Raw genomic sequence first — 20,277 nt, 5'->3', positions numbered from 1 at the left:
GTTTTTAAATTATTCCTTCTCGAGGGTTCAATTTCCCTTTGAAAATTGAATTGAATTTGAAATTGAATTTACGAATCGGTAAAAGGATTTGCGAGTGTAAGGCAAAGAGATTCAACGTCGTTTCAGCTGTCAGTTTCAACGAAAGCATCATTGTACAACGTTTTATGGATTATAGTATGGATTATAGTTTATATCAAATCGAATTCGGAATTGGATTTCTATTTATTTATATTTTTGTTAATACATTAAATGAATTTATTAAGTAAGCTCTGCGTCATTTGAAAAATGATTTGTAAACACGGGAAACACATTTGATGGAATTTTAATTATTTCCCTTTTTTTAATAGTAATTCATTCCAGGATTTATAAAGAATTATTTTCCAAGGAGATAAAAGTTGAAACTGTTGCATACTAAAAGGTAATAGCTATGCATGATTCATATTCTTGAATAGGAATCAGTTCAAATTTAGAAATTTCTCGCGGTGAAGACAATAGATTGTAGGGGATATTTATGAATTATTTATCAGGATTCTTCATAAACTTAAACGATCCAGTCAAAGACATAAGAGGAAACTTAAATTAAATATTTACTTTATAGACTTTCGTAAACTTTAACATCACACTTTCATCGTCAACGTAGAGTTATCAACATATAATTTACACGTCGTAGCCATGAGACGAAATTAGAAGGAACGAATACTTAGACATTCATCAATTCAAACATTTGAAAAATGCACATAAATTACACATCGTGCACACATTACATAGTTGTACACGCACTACGCATTGTATACGCAATGTCACACGCATTTAACATACCTGATCTTATTACGGTCATTGAAATATCGTCATTTCACTTTTAAATCAACCCCACAAGTACAATTCTAATGTAGTAAGGGTCACTATGTCACGTAAATCGCGGAAACAGTGCTATTGCGCGTGGTATATATGATTACGACGAGATTACAATTGCGAAAGCGACGTGTTCAGGCGGAAAGAAAGCCTGTGAAGTTCAATTTAAAGCGTGAAAGTTAAACGACTTGAAAACTTGCTCCGTTCGCATCTTTTCAGAACATTGTTTGGTGCTTAGGACATTGGGGTTATAAGGAAATGAAAAGTTCTGATAATAAAAATGCAAAATCCAGCCGAGTCAGTCCAGATTCAATGCTCTACGCGTCGATCCATAGATCACGTATTCAAATAATTTCTCCTGTCATTGTACTAAACAACATTTATTACTTTTATTTTTTTAGAGGACATCACCCAACATTAACTTGAAATTTCACTAGAGTTATGTTAACGTATAATATATGTTAAATTATTACCGGAAATTCATAACAGTAACACAAGGATGATTATTTTTGATTCGATCAAATTGAGTAGCAGGACGGTGAAACATGGAAGAGTCGATAATTGTACCCAATTTTCCATGTCATTAAATGAATGTCCTACGCTTCGCATAGTTCCTGGTGACAGGTTGACAGGAACCTGTGTCGGCATATTGCTGACAGACTGTTGTCATGAGACCGACATGCGTCGTCACGTAGTAGCTAATTCTATAACAGCTGGTCAAACTGCTGTCGCGTGCATTCGAGTTACGATACTCTATCAAAAAGGGTTGGCAGTTTCAACTTTATCGTCCGCCATTAGTCTAAGCCAGTGCTTCTCATACCTCTTCTTTCTATGAAATCCATTTATAAATTATAATATGTGGTAGGACTCATAAAACAGAATTACATGGTTATACTTATATCGTGTTAGAACTATAAGATGTCATACTATTTAATTAGAATTTTCCATAAGGTTTGCTGCAGTAACGCGTAAAAGTAAACATAAAAATGGACTCACATGGTTCTTTTTGGCATATATTTAATACATACTTAATAATAATTAATAATTTACAATACATTTGTGGTAATTGAAATGGTATTAAAAATTAAGGATTTATTTGCGTTGAATAGTATTACAATGAATCTTACCCTTTAATTTTCAAGAGAAAATAATTTTAACGAAACGGGAGATTTTTTTTTATTCCTCTACGGGTTGTGCTCTTTTTCTGAAAACCATGGACCACAGTTTGAGAAACACTGACAACGAATCCACTTCAATAATAATTCCGCAGCCCATTAGCTTTCTGATTTTCCTCTTTCCTTGCCGCTTTCTACTGTTACTTTTACTCTGCTACAGTTACTCTTCTCAGCGTTGCCTCGTCTGTTCATTTCCACCTATTCTACTTCCTCTTACGTATCACTCACTCTCCGTTCCTTCCTGATATTTGTCTATTCCTTCTACTACTACTACAATCGTGACTCCTCCGCACCTTTGGGTTCTAGTTCATTTATTCGATGATTCCACCTTTTGGTTGAATCCTAGTTATTTTCTAATCTTGTTGCGTCCTTTTTCACTTTCCCTCCTATTCCACTTCTCATTTTATTCTCACCTCTTTCCCTTTTCTAACTCAAAATTTACCTCCACAATCTACTTCTACCTGTACCCTAAGCTACTCCACCTGAGCAGTTCCTCATATTTCACTTTCCTTCCGTATCTGTTTTTTTCTACTTCTTCCTGTTCCTTCACGTTTCACCTCCCTGACCGACCTTCGATAATTTAATCTCTTCCCTGTTACCCCCACTTCACTTCCACCTTGAAAGGAAAGCCTGTTTCCCTTCCACTTCGTTCCTCACCTCCTCATTCCATGCGATAGCAACAGTTACAAGCCAGAATTAGACACTATTCTAGCGAATCTTCGTTTTAATAATTATTTAAACAAAGCAAAACGCACTTACTTGTAATTATAAAAATGCGAACAGATTAGTGTGCTATTTTTGATGTTTTGTTTGGTATTTAAAATAGAAAGAGTAATAATTGATGTAATAATACAAAATATATGTATATTATAATTAATTGCATGTTTTTTATTTCCTTTTAAATCTAGTATCTGACACGAAAATAATTCATGGCTACTCAGCAATACACATTTCTAAGATACAATACACTTTCACACTTCGAATTCAATGCGACTCGTTTACGAGGATTTTGTACCCAACGAGCCACGAATTTGATCTAAGAGAAAGCATTTTTTAATTTACAGAGACAATTGTACAAAAATATATACTATTAATTACAATTCCATAGGAAATATACAAGGGTGGGCGAATTGTGTTATTAGACGCTAAAAAGTTCACACAATTTGATCAGTGAAGCACTTAAAGTATTTTGTACGACGGAGTGCGATCACGCGAAGATCTTCTTTGTAGTTTCAAGTATAACTTTGTCATCTTACTCTTTCAGTCTATTACTTCTTGCGATATCCGTATGAATTCCATTCTGCAAAAAAGTAAAAAGTAAATGAATAATTCATTTTAGTATTTCTCAAAAGAAAGCTTTCCTATCTGACGAAGAAAATGTATTACTGTTGAAGGAACCTACGTAGAAATAATAAGGCAATCCATTTGTATTTTTATTTATTCTCGATAAAGCTGTGTAAAAAATAATCCGGTCGTGGAAATAAAGTATCTTACTACTACTTCAAAGTGTACCAGTTTACAGCTTAGAAAGCTATTTATGAACACATACCGCTATGTACGAACTGTTCGAAATTCAACGAGTGTAAGTACATACCGCATTCCTCGTTTTTAATACTTCGTAAATACTTTTCTCACCTTGAATCTTGTCCTCGTATTTGATCAGGGTGGGGTACCAATCGGCACTGGTGTAGTCCATTTCCGGAAGATCACCGGCATAGTTCTTTGGCAGGTGACTGGGTGGAATGTGAGCGTGAAGGGACGTCATTTTGGATCCGTGGAAGAACATACGCTTCTTCAGCTTTTCGCGAACGAAGGGTTTGAACATCTGCCAGACCATGTTGAAAAGGAACGGTTGCTTTACGATGTGAACCTGGAGAGATTTATTTATTTATTTACTTTGTCAAGTAGGTGAACACCAATTACTATACAGATGCATGCGCTGTAGGATTCACATCAAGAAAATAAATAAAAAATATCCAAGAAATAAGAAACAGTAACGTATTTAGTTTGTTTCATTTGTATAATCATGTTCATCGACGGCATTTGGGGTCGCAACCCATAGATTAAGAAGCCCTGATCTAGACTATTGGAAAATATCAGAATTAATACTAATTTGTATTGTCATGTATTTCCTTCATCGTATAGTTTTCCCCGTCATCGTGGGAACATTATAACACGTTCAAATTTGCTTTTATAATCCGAGGAATAAGATTTCCATAAAGCATCGTGATTAAACTATTACGAATGCAACTGGTGGAATCGTTATGTATCATCGAGAAATTGAAACAAGTTGTATTCAAATTTGTGTTATAGAATATAATAGTTGACTAATTGGCGGTATGCAAATGTTACGACAAGAGGAAAGTTTGTTGCTCGATGATTTGAATTATTGATGACAATTTAATTATTCCTAATATCAGACCGTTTCATAAACCTTTGTGTACATTTATGTAGCTTGCAACTGCTTAACTCTAATCTTGTTTATACATATAAAAAGTTAATCATATTTTACTGCTTTAGTAATAGATTTTACACTTGCAATTTTTGTTAACTGTTTGTTCTTAATAAAAGTACTTCAAGCAATATTTAGAAAGAAACGCTTTCAAAATTCTTACGTACCTCCTTAAGTCGCAGAGGTATAGCATCTTGGATGAACGTCAGGAGCTTCATGCTGAAGGATGGTGTGAATCCCAACACTTGCTTCATAGCTAGCCCGTCGAAGTCCATTATCACGGTGGTTCCATGTATCTGTGAACATTTTCCACGATATAATCAACGTTTTTCTAGAGCCAACTATCATGAAACGAGAAACAAAAATAGATAGAGATAATATTTTTCGTTTGTGGGGGATGTACAGAGAAACGAACTGACTATGCAATCAAAGACAATTGTAAATTTTCTTAAAGACATAATTCAATTCTGTCGTCAAGTTATCTCTTGTTCTCCAGTTTGATTGTTCTCCAGAAGCGTGTGATTCGCACTTGATTCGTACAAATTGACTGGTACTGTTTACTCTCATTTACGCGTTTCTAGAATTCGGTTTATTTAATAAAAATAGCTATTCGTGACGCTTTCGTTGATGTTAAATATTCAGTGTTTCGAAAAGTTTGCTAAATACTGCGTTAACCGATCGTCTTACCTGTGTTTCCGGTTCCAGCATCGCGACATCGTGGACCAAGTAAAATAATCGAAGTATCTGATCGGCGCTGACTTTAGACGGGTCCCAAGTCCTCCCACAATTAACGAAGAGCACCCTTCGTCCTTTGTGATCAGTCCCCTTGAGGACGTTCACGACATTGTTCTCGACGATGGCTGCTTTTTCGTCGGCTGGCATCAGATTTTGAAACAGGCTTGCGTTCTTCTCCTTGAAATCGGCGACCCTCTTCATCAGCTTGTAGGCGCTCTCCGCGTAAAATTTCGTTGGCCGCAGGAATATCATCAGGAAGTCGTCATCCGTTTTGAAATAGAGGGTCTCATCCTCTGATCAGAGAAACGTAAGTTAAAAGAGAGATGTATACTACAGTCGAACGTTGATGAATATTCAAAAACTGGTGGAAACGTGAAGAAAAGTTGAAGAAGGTTGACACATTCATAAATGCAGATAAGCGTTGATACGTTTTGATAAATGTCAATAGGCGGTGAAAAATATTGAATGTTCAAAAATGTTAAAAAATGTTGAGTAATGTCGGAAAATATTGAAGAATATCGACGAAGCGCTCCTACAAACAAAAACCAGAGATCTTTATTGTCCATTTGCCTACATGAAGTTCAATAGCACAATTGCTATTAAAGTAATTTTGTTTTAACTGCATTTGGTTATGTTTGATTGATGGTCAGAAAAAGATAGGTGAAAAACAAGTAGTATTAACGTTTAATCGTGCTTGTTGAATATAAACTTCCAGGCGAGCTACGCAGTCTATTAAGCCTTGTCATCCATTTAATATTTTATGTTTAGGCCGAATAATAAAGTGCACATTTACATTGCAAACATTCCAAGTGCGAATGTTAACTCGGAGCTCTACATGAAAGGTTAAACTATGTTTCAATATAGACCTCGCGATTCTCAGCGTATTCATTTTTCCCGATAAATTATGATAATGTTGACTGACTTCCAATAGCATACATTTCATATAAATCATTCAAGAGATTCGTGAAGAAAAAGTGAATATTTAGTTTTATCTAGTTTTCCAACTGGTTAGTCCCTCGATTACTGGTAATTTAATCTAATTAGTTTTTAAGCTTTTTACTCTTTAAGTTTCAGATTGTGTCATGCGAAGTCGTATCTTCTCATTCGAGGTGAATGTAACGTATTCTAATTTATTTATATGTGCAACAATGCTTCTGTTTGCATCAAGTTACAGGTAAACTATGCAAAAAAGTTTGAACTTGTACTCTTTTCCTGACACAGAAACCAATCGACATTGACCACTTTAGCTATATGTCAGAATACAGGCGTGAGGCTATGGAGAATCGAAGCATTTCAATTGAGACACGCTGAAACAAAGTTTGTTAAAATTAGGAAATATTGAAAAATTCTTGGAAAATATAGCGATACTTAACCATGCTTGTTGAAAATAAATTCCCAAGTAAGCTAATCAGGCGATTAAGGCTTGAAACCCACTCGATATTTCATATTCAACGCTAAAACATTTCAATTAAGACAACAAAAATTGGTGAAAGTCGTGAAAAATGTTGAAAAATATAAAAAAGTAGCGAGAAGTATTGAAAAGATACAGAAGGATGCTAAAGAATATTGAAAATACGAAGAATACGATCATCAAAGTTCCCATCTTATTGAATTTCAAAAAACCAGTTATCGCTAACATTTCGATACGAAAAGTCGTTTCCTTCTGAATCGCGACTCAATCCGCGACATAATTAAGGACGACGATTATGAATTCCGAAACGGTGCACGATGTTGAATGACTTTCGTTTCACGGCCCACGACAGCCACGGAAGATCGACCTGTCCTCGCGTGCCGACCAAGGAATCGTCTTCCGTAGGAAATTGTCTCCGTGATCCTCGTTAAGGAAATTGCTACGATCTCTATTTGCCCGGCGAAGTTAGCAACGACACTTTCGAATAAGTGAACCTTGAGTTGAAGCACAAAACCAGAGGAAAACACCGAAAAAGGACTGGGAATCGCGGTGTGTCGCAAGGTTCCTCCATTGTTGGATGGAGTTATCAGAGTAAACATTGGTTAGACATATGAAAGATCGTCAACAAAATATGCAGAGCTCTGTGAATCATTGATTCTGTGCCCGAAGTCTTCTGAATACATTGCTGAGAACAATGTACCCCTCAACTGCGTCGTTTTCATATTGAAATCGTCCTAAGAACGCAATATTCTTTGTTACGTACGTTTCTTACGACTTTCATACAATTATATTATCTATTATTGTATTGTATGTTTAGCGAACTGTGTTTAGAAGATTCCAGTTAAATCCAGTTGAAAATTTGTTGATCAATGTATCCACGGTAACATTCACAAGTAACATCTTCAAGGACTATTCATTTTATTCGTACTAAAAAAGGCATTGACTGATTACCTTTCATACGAAAGAAAATGTAGGTTTCCTTTTCATACGAAAGGAAATAGATCATCTAATCGTAATCACAGAAATCAACTCTTCTTTCTATGGACCCCCTAAAATTCTTCCAAGAATGATTCTAAAACAACGCAACCCAGTTGTGACTCTTTGTCGTTCGTTATGGACGTTATAAACATTGTTCCCAGCATTATCGGCGTCGAACATGAATCCACAGTGATGCACTAAGAACGTTATCTCGAGTGTACGGAACTCTGGTTCTGTTTTGTCGTCGCGTAGTGTCAAGGTACGTGAGCCTTCTCGCGCATGGATTCGAGATCGATCGGCTTATCATCGATTCTTGATCGTTTCTAAGCGTTTACGGATTCTCCACGCCTACGAAAACGGCTCCACGAGGAGAACAGGAGCTTCGACATATCGTAACGCAAGAAATGAAAAGTCGAGTTCGCTGCCGCGATAACCGTTATCGAACAAACGAGCGTGACCCTAACTTTAGATTCTGATGCACCCATGTCACAGATCAATGCTCCCAGCATTTCGATAATTATATCGACGTTTGAATTCTCTGACCATCTTGAAATTAGGTTTTAGTAACAGTACGACTTGCTATAGGAAGACTTTCATGTATCCATATCAAAACACAAAAATCGATAACCTCTACCGAATGGCTAGTAATTAATTTAAATGCTTAATATGACTATAATAATGTACCACTCTTATCAATAATTAATAGAAAAAGATAATTAACAAATAAAATATGTAAACGACAACACGTACGGGCATCGACCTTGCCCCGTGTTAATCTTGTTTATCCCGGAAACCGAGTATTTTTTCAATCATGTTAATTCCAGTGAACTTGTCTCTTAAAAAGAAGCATGACAGGTTCATCCGTCACTCTTCCCTGTCCAACAATTTTTATTTTACTCGTTCGATAATTTTCTACTAGGTCCCTCTTTCTATTGCTTGTAGAATCAAATTGAATTTCGTATACCAAATGTTTATTCTATGGATAATACTTATTAATTCTGCACTTCGATCTCATTTGAAGTGCTCTTCAGGAATAGTTAGATAGATAATTCATAATCACAATCGATAATAATTTACTTTGCGTTTCGTCCAAGAAACGTTCTAAAAATGTTCTGGAAATTCAAACAATAGAATCTTCCTAAATGTTTCGAATTTAAACGTGATCTCTCGAACGTTCCTCGTTGGGCGATGTTGATATCGCTCGTCGTGTTGGAAACGAGATTAATTATCGAAAGCGTGGGCCGAAACATGAAAATAAAAACATACTCGAACAAGTAACAAAACTCATTCGGTTTACGCGAGTTGAGAATAGACGGTGGACAATTAGAAGACGATAAACTGATTAGTGATACGTCTAAACAGTCCATTTGTTCGTCAAAGATAAAGCTCGAAACGGATTAACGATGGATTCTAGCGATTTATCGTCGATTAATTTGATCTCGAATGCCCTTCAATAGATTCCTTTATAACAACAAAAATTTGTTTATCCATTCTTTGAAAATGTAAAGTCATTCGTCGATAGATACGCTTGAAGTTGCAAAAGAAATTTAATTTAAGAAAGTTTAATTTTAATCTTTTGATATAAAGTATTAGATATTTGAAAAGAGTGCATTGCAAGTCATCCGCGGATGTGTATTTGAACATTAAACTGTCAAATCAATGAAAAGAGTTGTGAAACGAGTAAATTAATATCAAGGTCAATAACTACACTCGAAACGTTGAAATAAAACAATTGTACTACTTAATCTAAAATCCAATATTAAAGAGTAATTTCTTGTACCTGCCCTATCTCAATTCACCTAATTTAGTATTCTAATTTAGAATTTAAATCCGTTATGGAGATTCTACTAACTCTCGCGAAATACAAAAATGTAATTTTCTGAAAAAACTTCTTAAAATACAAAGATTGTAAAAGATTTAAATGAAAATTGTAGGTAAATGTTTAATTCGACCTCAACATTTTATTACGCAACACTTTGTAATTTTACAAACGGTGTCATTTTATTTCATTAAAGAACAAATTTTGTGAGTAAATTCGGATAAACATTATCGAATTCAAATTCAATTTAATTCTGTTTTATGCTGAATTAAGTCAAACTGTACAGATTGATAGTTCTCTTTTCTTGGATTACAAAGTAGATAGTAATTGCTAATTGCAAACAGGATGTTCGCAATATTCGCAAGAAGATATCTAGGAAATATACGAGTTCAAATATTCACAGATAAGCTTGCGTGCATACAAATTAAAATGATAAGTTTGTTGCATCAAGCAAGCTTTTATTTATATATATATATATGTTGTGAATTTATAATAGCTTGTTCCTAATTGCAAAATCATCAATCTTTAATGCAATTTTAGAGATGATGTGCATTTATGGCGTATGTTAATATTGGAAACACTTAAATAACGTGTGTAGACAAATATTTCATAAATCAATAGAATAATATTAGTTTTTGCAGATGAGTATATATTTTGCATAAATTATGCATACGTTTTTCACGTTTGCATACACCATAGATGCATAAAATTTGGATTGTAGCGATCAGGAGTGCAACACAATCGAATAGTCGTTCTTGAAATTTTGTCTAATTTACTTATTTGAACTGCACTCTTGATTACATTGTTCATAAGAGAGTAAAACATTTAACGATGAAGCATAATGTTTGGATAAAAGTAGAGATGGAGTACTTAGATATGAATTACAAGTTAATTTTAAAATAGAAATAGAAATAATCTGGTTAGCTAGAAGTGAGTTAAATTTATACAAAGATAAATGTTTCTTAACCCAGCCAATTCTAATTTTCTTCTAAATGATATGTCTGAAGAAATATTGAAATGGTAGAAGAAACTAATACATTCAATACACACAAGTGTAGAAATCAAGTATACAAACAAATTTATAACTCCAAATGATAGTTGAGTAATTCTTCATTGATAATACCCCACGATTCGTTAATAAATGCACTATCGGTAGGGTATCTGGTAGTGCGTCAATACAACAACAAAAAATATCTAAAATTGCGGCCAGTGTTTATCACAAATTATAATTCCCACTATCATTACAGCGGAGCAAGTATAATCCAAAACAAGTCTTGGTTGTAGTAGATAGTTAAAATTTGATTTCATTCTTAACAATGTTTCTGCAATATCTCCTCCTAGCTAAAACAAAGACTTGTCTCCAATTGCTATGCTTTCGTCGCAATTATAAGACGAATTATAATTTGCGTTATATCTGGAAGCAACTACCATCCCTGACCAACTTGCAATTATTCCATTATTTCTTCAAATCTCGCGTCTACTATTAGTAAACTCCGGATGATTATGCATTTGTGACAAGTCGAAACATGAGTAAGTCTACTTGACTTTGTAGAGTTATTTCAATTTCAATTCTTGCTCTGTATCTAAAAAAAAATATGTATTTGCGCAAACATCCGCAGTATAGTCATTACACTTCCACAAATCCCGTGTTATATTAACGTAACAGTAGCAACGAGGACGACAAATAAATAAAATCACTCGAAAACGTACATCGTGTCGACAAACTAAAAAAAAATGTAACCATTTAAATTTCAATTCTTTTTCTGTATTTACGAAAATATAATTTTGCACAAGCATTCGCAGTTCATAGATCTTCACTCCTCCGCATTACATTTTGTCTAACAAACAAATAAACGAAATCGCTCGAAAACAATCAAGAAAAATTGCCCCCAAGTGACTTGTTTACCTTGAAATATTGTTTATCTCATATTATCTACTCAAAATTGTTATCGAGAGAAATATATTTTTCGAATTCCCGAGATACCATTCGTATCATTGAAACGGTGCTCCAACTCTAATTTCTATAGTTCAACGACACGAAACTCACCCTCCAGGTATTTCTTCAGCTCGGCAAGTCCTTTCTTCACGTTCTCCTCGGTCTCTCTGAGTTCCTTCACAGCCACGGCCCTGGCTTCCGGTCCCGGTGGTTGTAGATTCAACTCGAACGACATCCTCCGCGCTCGCGAAACAAATCCAAGTGGCGATTCGGTTGCGTGTCGCGCGACGAAACGATCCTCGCGTCAGGACGACCGCGATATATCTGTGATCCGATATATCTCCGCACGAGGAGAAGGAGGCCTCCTCTTGTCCACCATCTCGCACCAATCTTTGACCGCTCAAAGTCCAGTTGTCGTGGCGGGCCGATCCAGCGGCTGCCAGCCGATTTCGTGTTGGCCAGTGAACACCGAAAGATGAGACACATAAGCGTCGCGTCACCTGATAACGAGGAAACGGAGTCACTTCGCTCGAGCTGGGAGACTTCCATTGATAAGCGTCGATACGCCTAACCGATGCGCTCGCTTCTTTGTGTTCGCGGAAGAACAAACATGGACCTCGATCGCTGGATCAATTTCATCGGCTCACTGGACTTGTATCGGCCGATAGTCCGCAGAAGGTGAGCCTCGAAGTGATGGTTGTTTAGGGCACAGTAAATTGTCGCTGATAGTTAACAGGAGAAACCACATTAGGAGGTTAATGTTATTAAGTGTTCTTTGTGATTATCTTTTTTACGCGAAAAAATTTTCTTAATTTTTCTTTAACGTTGTCATTTTCTGTAACGAAGTACATTTGGTAATTTTTTCAATTCATTTCACACGGAAATTGTTGAGAGATCAACTGCTCCCTGAGTTATCAATGAGAATTCTGGAGGTAAAAATTACTAAATGTACTTTAAAACATACCTAAAATATTCTCAAACTTACATTACATAAATTGTTTTCTGTAAAAAAGATCCCAAGAAACACTTAATACTTGGACACGAAATGTGATTTCTCCCCTTAATTTTAGGAGGACTCTAGGGTCTCGAACGACCCACTTTCGTTTCGATTAGAGGTGCGCTTTATAATCGAATCCCTTTATTGATCATGAGACCAATTGGGTCGTAGTTGTCTGTTAGGATTAGACATGTTAATGTGACATTGATATCGATTCGAGTATTTCAAGCTCCGGTTATCGTGAGACAATTCAACTTTACTTTACACGTCGGCTGCGACACCAGTGATTAGAGGTATTCTTCACAGTTAATTGGATTGTTGGAGAATTTGAATATTTAATTGTTCAATAGTATCACTTTGTAGCATTCGTAATGGTTGCGATGTTATTTGAAAGTTTAATAGCATTGGGGTTCGTTTGTTATGTTTTTATAAAACGCAAGTTGATATGATAGAGACCCTTCTCAGGTATTGATCATGTAAACTTTTCAATTTACATTGTAAATGAAAATATTCAAAGTTAATTATATGATGCGATGAGATAAGCTTCAAAGGAATTTCTAAGCCTCAATGGACATACTTTTAGGTCCTCGCGAGGATTCTAAGAGCATGCGTGAATGTATGTAATATTATTATAAGAGAAGAAGTCCTAGTTGACAATATTTAAATAATTTTATACATATATTCACTTTTCAATTAATAGGGTCTTTGAGAATTTGAACGCTTTTATAAGATCCTCTATTCTATTTCCAGTAAAATTCAAAGTCTGTATTTTCATTTACACAATAATGATGTTTCATTTGCATTTACACTATATTCATATATTCTTTACATCCTTCAATAATCAAGTGGAACTGAGCACTATCTTTTCTTTCTTGTTTTGATATATTCAACTCAAGCATTTTACTATGTTCCATTTGTTGTGGATGCTATCGTAAATCTTGATACTGTGGATGATCACTCTATGTAATATAAAACTCTGAAAAAATTCTTCATTTTAATTATTTCAGAGATATATTCAACCTTTTAAAAGTTCTGCCTTCCAGTATTGACATTTAAACAAATTTTCAAATACGTTCGAGCCACGAGAATGAAATTCTTATCTGAAGCAAAATTTCATATAAAAAATATTCTAATTATAGATCTTTTAAATCCGATAAATCTTGTATGCATGGCTTGATGTTACTGTGCCAATTCTAAAAGACAAGAGGCATTTCCTTGTATGACACACGGCAAATTAAATACACTTGACTTTAATCCGATTAGGTAATAATTCGATTACATTTTCTTTTCGTTAATTCCTCTATTTATTTCGTATGATTTGTACAAGCAGTGGAACACTGACAGATAATTAACACAATATTCTGGAAAGTTAAACATCGAACCAAATTTATTTTTTCAGAAACAGGACCAGTGTAAAATAATGGAAACGGTCTTTCTTGTTGGTAAACTAAAGTACTTATCGCGCGGTGATTACCATAATCATACGCAATAGTATATATTTGGCAAAAAAAAATTCATAATCTTTATCATTATATCCCTTCAAATTTGTTTTGCACAAGATAATTGGCACTTTCGTAATCGAGTATGTTGCCCGAAGTGTAAATAAAGTTAAAGACCGGTTAATACGTTTCGATAATTTCTGATAAATTGTGACGTGAAAAACATAGCAGTATTCGTTTAAAAGATCACTTCCTCGATCGATTTCTGTATATTGTTTCGTGTAAACGGGCACGCATTGTTCTTTCGGCGAGATAGAAACGTGAATAACGTTCGTTATGACGAGTTCTGTAACTCGAAGATGTTGCTTCATGAACCGATTGATAAACACGCACGGCAACAGTTGTATTGTTATGCTCACGTTGAAATTGTGCTTCAAGGTCGACAAATCGAGCAGCCGAGAAAATATTTCGATCGTGTTATCGAAAACAACGCATGAACTCAGATTTTTTACACCGATCAACTTAAATTTACCGTGAAAGTTAATCTCATGTAACTAAATGCTTTCAGTTTTTCTTTCGTTTCTGTTACAACAGGAAATTTAGTTTAATTAGCGAATGTTCTTTTTTTGAGCATAGTGTTTACCATTATTATTCAGGAATAAATTAAATACATAATGCATACTTTGTCTAATGATACGACTGAGAAAAATAAATATTACTTACTTATATTCAATTTTAATTTACATGAATATAAAGTATCACGCGGAAGAGTTTATAACGATTGAAAATTTAATTAATGCAGCGTTAATTATTGTTGATAAAGATTGGATAATATTATATATATTTTAGAAGGATATCGACGAAATCAGCAATGATGAAAACTTGCGTGACTCTAATTCGTCATAATCACTTGCACGTTTCTAACCATCTATCCTATTTTTCAAACAACTCTTCTAACTGTACTCTATGCTTCTTTTTCACAAATTGAAAAGAAAAATATTGAATCTATTCACCGAGAACGTTTTAAATTTACTCTAGCCGCAGCAAACCTGTCGTTTCAGTTCCCTTACTGCATAAATCATGAAAATCGTAAGTTTCGTTCTTCCCTCGGCATTGTATGAATTGATGGTAACACTTTCTGACGTGTCGTCAACTGAACTCGTAAACGTGTTTTCACCTCGTAAAATGACGAAACACCGATCACGTAGCGCCAACATAAAATTTATTACAACTTCCTTGACAAATGGTGAACGTCGACAACCATTGACAAATACAATACATATTTAGTGCTGGAACAATTAGTTTACATAGCAAAAAACAAATACCCTCGCTTAATTAAGCTTTTAGCATCTGTTCGATTATGTGATCTGCGAAGTAGATGCAGACAGATCAAAATTTTATTACGTAGACGTTTTAAAATGATTATATTAGGTACTGAAAATTATATTTATTGTTAAATAATTATATAAATGAAGCAAGAATGAACGCATAATTGAAATATATCTAAAAATACAGAATACATGTATGAGATGCTTGAAAGAATTAACGAATAACCATGTGTACATATTAATTATGTATGAGTAATTGACCCATCACCAAGGAAGGTCATCTATTGTTAGATGCCCCAATATAGAATTTTATTTTACTAATACGCTACAATATTTTGTTAGGTTATTATACCGTGATACGTAAGTAATTATAGAATTGAGATTAGATAAACACGATGGGGCGGAGTCGATTCGTAGCATTGTAACTTGTACGCATCTGTATTGCGCAGCACATGCCCGAGCACGTGGCTAATAAATTTGCCGAATACAGAGATTACTTTTCCCTTCCGTTCAAGTTTCTGTCAACTTTGTTTTAATAAAACGTTTCGACGTTAAAAGGGTAAACAAATAACGTCCACTGTTGTTCGTTTAATTTCTCGAGTGAAATCAAAACTCATTCTTGTCATATGTCTCATTCATATTTCTGTACGTCTGTACTATGTATGTATTCTGTACTAAAAAATACTTTGCAAATCTTCGAGGAATATTACACCAACGTATTAGTATAATATCGCACTGGAAATATTCTGAAAGCATTCTAACAAATATTATATAAAGGAACTATGACTTTGAAGTAAATGTTAATAACATACATTAAATATTATATTTGATTGTATAGCATTATTATCTTTGATTATTTACTTTCGCGCGTATATTTAAATGGGGGCGCCTCAATATCGAAACAATATCGACTGTTCAAGGCGATAATTCTGTTATATCAATACTGCTTTTAATACAAGTAGCGCCATCGGTGGTAAAACGATCAAGTTTGTAGTGAAGATAGTTCCCACTGTTGCTACTAAATGGCGCCACCGATACCTTTTAATCAATTATTTTATATTTTTCATAAATACATAATTAATAAATACAATTATTAGCGTTATAACACTACAATATATTACTTTAATATATTATTTAAACATTTATCTGCTTTTACATATGTACCCGGGTCTATAAGATCAGACAGCAACCTATAATCACTATTTGCAATGATCGTAACGTAAACTTGTTTTCCCTGAAAGTAACTGCAATTTAAATATAATTAAATAATAAGAACATGTGTTAGTTTATGAAATTTATCATTTTTACGACTAGAAGTACTTGAGTGTTTTCCCACCGATGGCACCACTAGTACTAAAACCTACTGTATTCGTATAATTCAGTGATAGGCTGCTATCAGGTAGTGGTTGCTTTCTGAGATGGACCTTATCAGGGAAGTCATTAGCTCCAGGACTAATCAGACCATTCCATGTAACTTATATTAATATATTTATAACATATCTTGCTGCAGACCAGTGATGGGCAAAATCCTAGGCTTCGAATAAATCCGAAGTTTGCTGATATGTTTGTCTCGTTTCCTCTTTCGAAAATATTCCAAAGAAAGAAACGAGACAAACATATGGGCGAACTTCGGATTTATTCGAAGCCTAGGATTTTGCCCATCTCCGTTGCAGACACACGAATGTTTGACCGCGCAAGAATTTCGCTAAACGTTATCGACGACTAACGAGAATCGATTGTCGTTCTCGGACCTCTAGCGGTGACTTCCGTAAGACAAATCGCTGCGTGCAGTCGAAACGTGTTAATCCTGTGAAATTCCATAAAATCGCGTGTGCGTACGACGAGAAAGACGAAGACAACGCGAAAGGAGTGAGTGAGAACGTTTGCCACTGCGATATTTGTTGTTCATCGTGTGTCGCCGCGTACGCGGCATTTAACGTCTGTGTCTCATTGGTGACTATCGTACGTTTTATCGGTGAAAATCAGCCAGCGGAAGGGCGCTGCGGCCCGAATTTTCATTTATCGGATGTGCAGTTTCCTTCAGTACGGTTCGCGAGTTTTGTCAGTGATACGATGTCAGACGAGGACCAATTGAAGTCTACGATTGACGGTATTCTGCCGTTCTTGCAAAGCGTGAGTGTTTCTTTTCCTTCTTTTCGCGACGCTACGCTGACGTTCCTCTTCGTTGCTCATCGACCACTGGCGGTTGTTCCTCGACTTTTCGTTACAACGAGCTGGGAAACGAAAGAATTATCTTCCTTTTTCCCCTCTCGTTTTCGGCAACTTTCATTTTCGGCACAGCCGGCGAAAATGTGCCAATGTGACACAGAAATGGGCAGAATTATGATCGAATAATAGACAGTGAATAAAAACTCCGTACTGCGATTTATTCGTAACGCGATGTCGGTGATGTGATCACGCTTGTTTTGGAACGAATTATCCCAATTGTCACATTCGAATCGGTCATTTCATTTAATTCGCGTAATTGGATGATTGTTTTAGATTTTTTAAACGTACCGTGGATGACTCGATCTAAACAGTCGAAAATGTTGCACGGATTAAATAAAACTCTCGATACGGCTGCTAGATGCATAGTTTATTCGCAACGTTAATTCGATTAAACAGTTAGCCGGATAATCTGTCTATTCGTTTGATGGAAAATGCGATTTGATTGCATAATTCATATTGCACATTTATTCAGCGAATAACGTATTAAGAGTTGTTTATCTTAAATTTAGATATGGATTTTGCCCATCTCGCACTAGCACGCGTGTCAATTTTTTTCGGCCCGCATATTAGAGATATTTGGCTCATGACGCCGTATCCATGAATTCGGTTTCGATAATTAACATTCACCAGAAATGTCGAATACAAACATTGAAATGGTATTTCGACTCTATTTTCGGTGCACGTCGTCAATTCATCCCACGGCACTATTTCGTTCTGTCATTCTGGAAATTTCGAGAACTGCTCGTTTTTTTAAAAATCAATCTCTTTTGGTTAATGTTATTTTCCATTGAGTATGATTTTGCAATATTTTCAATGCTAAAAATGATCGTGAGGAAGTTACGATGCATTATACGATGTTTTAAGTATAATTTATTTATGAGTATTAAAATGCATTCTTCAGTGTACAGTAAACATTGTAGAGTGTAGTTTTTTAAATAAATGTAATCCTAACATATTTGCATCTTTGTCAATCCACAACATTTCTATTTCATTCTGTAATATCACTGTGGAGGAAATATCAAAAGGACCTGGATTAAATAACAAATTATTGCAGATCGAATGGAGAGACCCATGGCTTGCTCTGTTATTGACTTTCCATATTGCAGTCACAATGACTGCATTAATGACACGAAACCATGCTAATTTTCAAATTATGTTATTCCTCGCTCTATGTAAGTGAATTTATATTGATAAATGATCAATTGTTAAGCACTGATTAATTAATATTCTTATATTTATATGACTGTGTTTCAGTACTCTTGGTATATTTTTCTGAAAGTATTAACGAAGTTGCTGCATCTAATTGGATGTAAGTACTTAATGTATAAAAATATAGAAACATAAGATATATGAATATTAAAATAATGAATCAATAATACGTGTAATAACATTTATAAAATTTCAATAGGCTGTTTTCAAGACAACAGTATTTTGACTCTAACGGACTCTTCATATCAATTGTATTTTCTGTGCCTATTTTGGTGAATTGTATGATCATGATTGTAAGTAGATAGAAAGTTACATAAGAAGGCTAAATATATTGATTAATGTATTCCTTTTTGTTATCGTGTTATATTTTTAGGCTAGCTGGCTTTATCAATCCAGTCAATTAATGACCAGTTTGAAAAGAGCCCAGTTGAGACAACAAGCAAGAAATCGACAAATAGAAGATGAATCCGTGAATGTGAATGGCACTGTTGTAAGGGAGAAGCAGGAATAACGTTTCTAGTCAAATGACAAGAAGTGTTAAAACAAAAAATGAGAATGTACATTACCAAAATACCAAGCACTAGCTTTTTTCCACGAATAGAGTGGTATATCACGGCATTATAAAATTCAGCAAATGTTATTCAAGAGTGATAGCATTCTCTAAAAAGCTACTGCCGACATAGTCAGTACTGTAATTCATATTGAAGTTGACTAGTTAAACTGTCGGTAAGCTGTACTTCCAAACTCGTACCGTACATGTACGTGTATTATATGATGTAATTAATTAGAATGCAAGTGTGAAATTTTAAAAATAACTTATTCCATAATTAATCGAGTACTCGAATGCGAGAACCATGAAAAATGATGTAATCTATAAAAGGATATTATCTTATATTAAGGTACATTCCGACATTCTCTGCTTTTATTTTAATGTTAAAATATTCATTACAACTCAAAGTGTTCTTAACACATTACCAGTGTACTTACTAATGTAACATGTATCGCTTCTTGAAAAAAAATTGATATAAAAACACGGCATAATTAGATAATTATGGTTTTAGGTACATATGTATGTGTGCATATATGCGTGAATGAGTATACATTTTTCAGAAAGAATTACTATTTCGATCACGGAGTATTGCGCGTGTATTTGCAACCAGTCAGGCATCCTTAAGTTGTATATTTGTGTAAATCAAAGAACATTTTCTTGCCGTCGTATTTAATGCGTGACTAATCAATTTAAGTAATAAAATATTTCTTCTTAAAACTGTGCTATGTTTTTTTACCTTTCATGCGTTATATATTGAATTTTTACACATAACAAAATACGCGCATTTTTTAAATCATGGTTTGTGAATCCCTAGGGGTCTGTGAATTTCGTGATCAAGAATATACGACAAAATAAAAATAATTATTCCCATAGTGTTTCATTATTATTACTACTTAGAACATCAAACAAATTTTTCCCAGCCGCGAACTTTCGAATTGGTGTCTTATAACTTCACACTTTTTAAGTTCCATAATTTTAAGCTGTTTCCAGCGCTACTTAACTTGTGTTCTACTGCGTGATTTGCCGCATTTCTGCGATTTCAAGTGTTTCACAGTCGTGATTTTAAATAGTGACCACTACTAACCATACAGATATATTTGATATTATTTATTACAGTTATTCTTTATTTTTAATATTTCTATACTACCGATTATTACCGACGTTTGA

The 20,277-nt window shown here is 34.6% G+C and overlaps 2 protein-coding genes across 2 annotated transcripts; one reads left to right on the top strand and one right to left on the bottom strand.

The window, feature by feature from the left end:
• Positions 1-2,888: 2,888 nt before the first annotated feature.
• Positions 2,889-11,711, bottom strand: LOC128877834 (retinaldehyde-binding protein 1). The gene is made up of 5 exons (XM_054125426.1): positions 11,470-11,711; positions 5,167-5,507; positions 4,647-4,775; positions 3,663-3,897; positions 2,889-3,327 (listed from the first exon to the last, which is right to left on the bottom strand). Exons 1-5 carry the CDS (start codon positions 11,591-11,593, stop codon positions 3,296-3,298), a joined length of 861 nt encoding a protein of 286 aa, XP_053981401.1. The 5' UTR covers positions 11,594-11,711; the 3' UTR covers positions 2,889-3,295.
• Positions 11,712-11,953: 242 nt separating this feature from the next.
• On the top strand, positions 11,954-19,827 carry LOC128877833 (uncharacterized). Its single transcript, XM_054125425.1, has 6 exons — positions 11,954-12,036; positions 16,880-17,255; positions 18,406-18,523; positions 18,606-18,660; positions 18,760-18,853; positions 18,934-19,827. Exons 1-6 carry the CDS (start codon positions 11,969-11,971, stop codon positions 19,069-19,071), a joined length of 849 nt encoding a protein of 282 aa, XP_053981400.1. The 5' UTR covers positions 11,954-11,968; the 3' UTR covers positions 19,072-19,827.
• The last annotated feature ends 450 nt before the right edge of the window (positions 19,828-20,277 follow it).

Source organism: Hylaeus volcanicus, chromosome 6 (genome assembly GCF_026283585.1).
Source record: "Hylaeus volcanicus isolate JK05 chromosome 6, UHH_iyHylVolc1.0_haploid, whole genome shotgun sequence".
Taxonomy (NCBI): Eukaryota; Metazoa; Arthropoda; class Insecta; order Hymenoptera; family Colletidae; genus Hylaeus; species Hylaeus volcanicus.
This window is presented reverse-complemented; position numbering and strand designations above follow the sequence as displayed.

Coding starts and splice junctions, on each gene's coding strand:
- LOC128877833 (XM_054125425.1), top strand. CDS start 11,969: ATGGACCTCGATCGCTGGATCAATTTCATCGGCTCACTGGACTTGTAT. Junction 18,524..18,605: donor TATGTTATTCCTCGCTCTAT/GTAAGTGAATTT, acceptor ACTGTGTTTCAG/TACTCTTGGTATATTTTTCT. Junction 18,854..18,933: donor TGAATTGTATGATCATGATT/GTAAGTAGATAG, acceptor TTATATTTTTAG/GCTAGCTGGCTTTATCAATC.
- LOC128877834 (XM_054125426.1), bottom strand. CDS start 11,593: ATGTCGTTCGAGTTGAATCTACAACCACCGGGACCGGAAGCCAGGGCC. Junction 3,898..4,646: donor TACCTCTGCGACTTAAGGAG/GTACGTAAGAAT, acceptor AAATCTCTCCAG/GTTCACATCGTAAAGCAACC. Junction 3,328..3,662: donor ATACGAGGACAAGATTCAAG/GTGAGAAAAGTA, acceptor ACTTTTTTGCAG/AATGGAATTCATACGGATAT.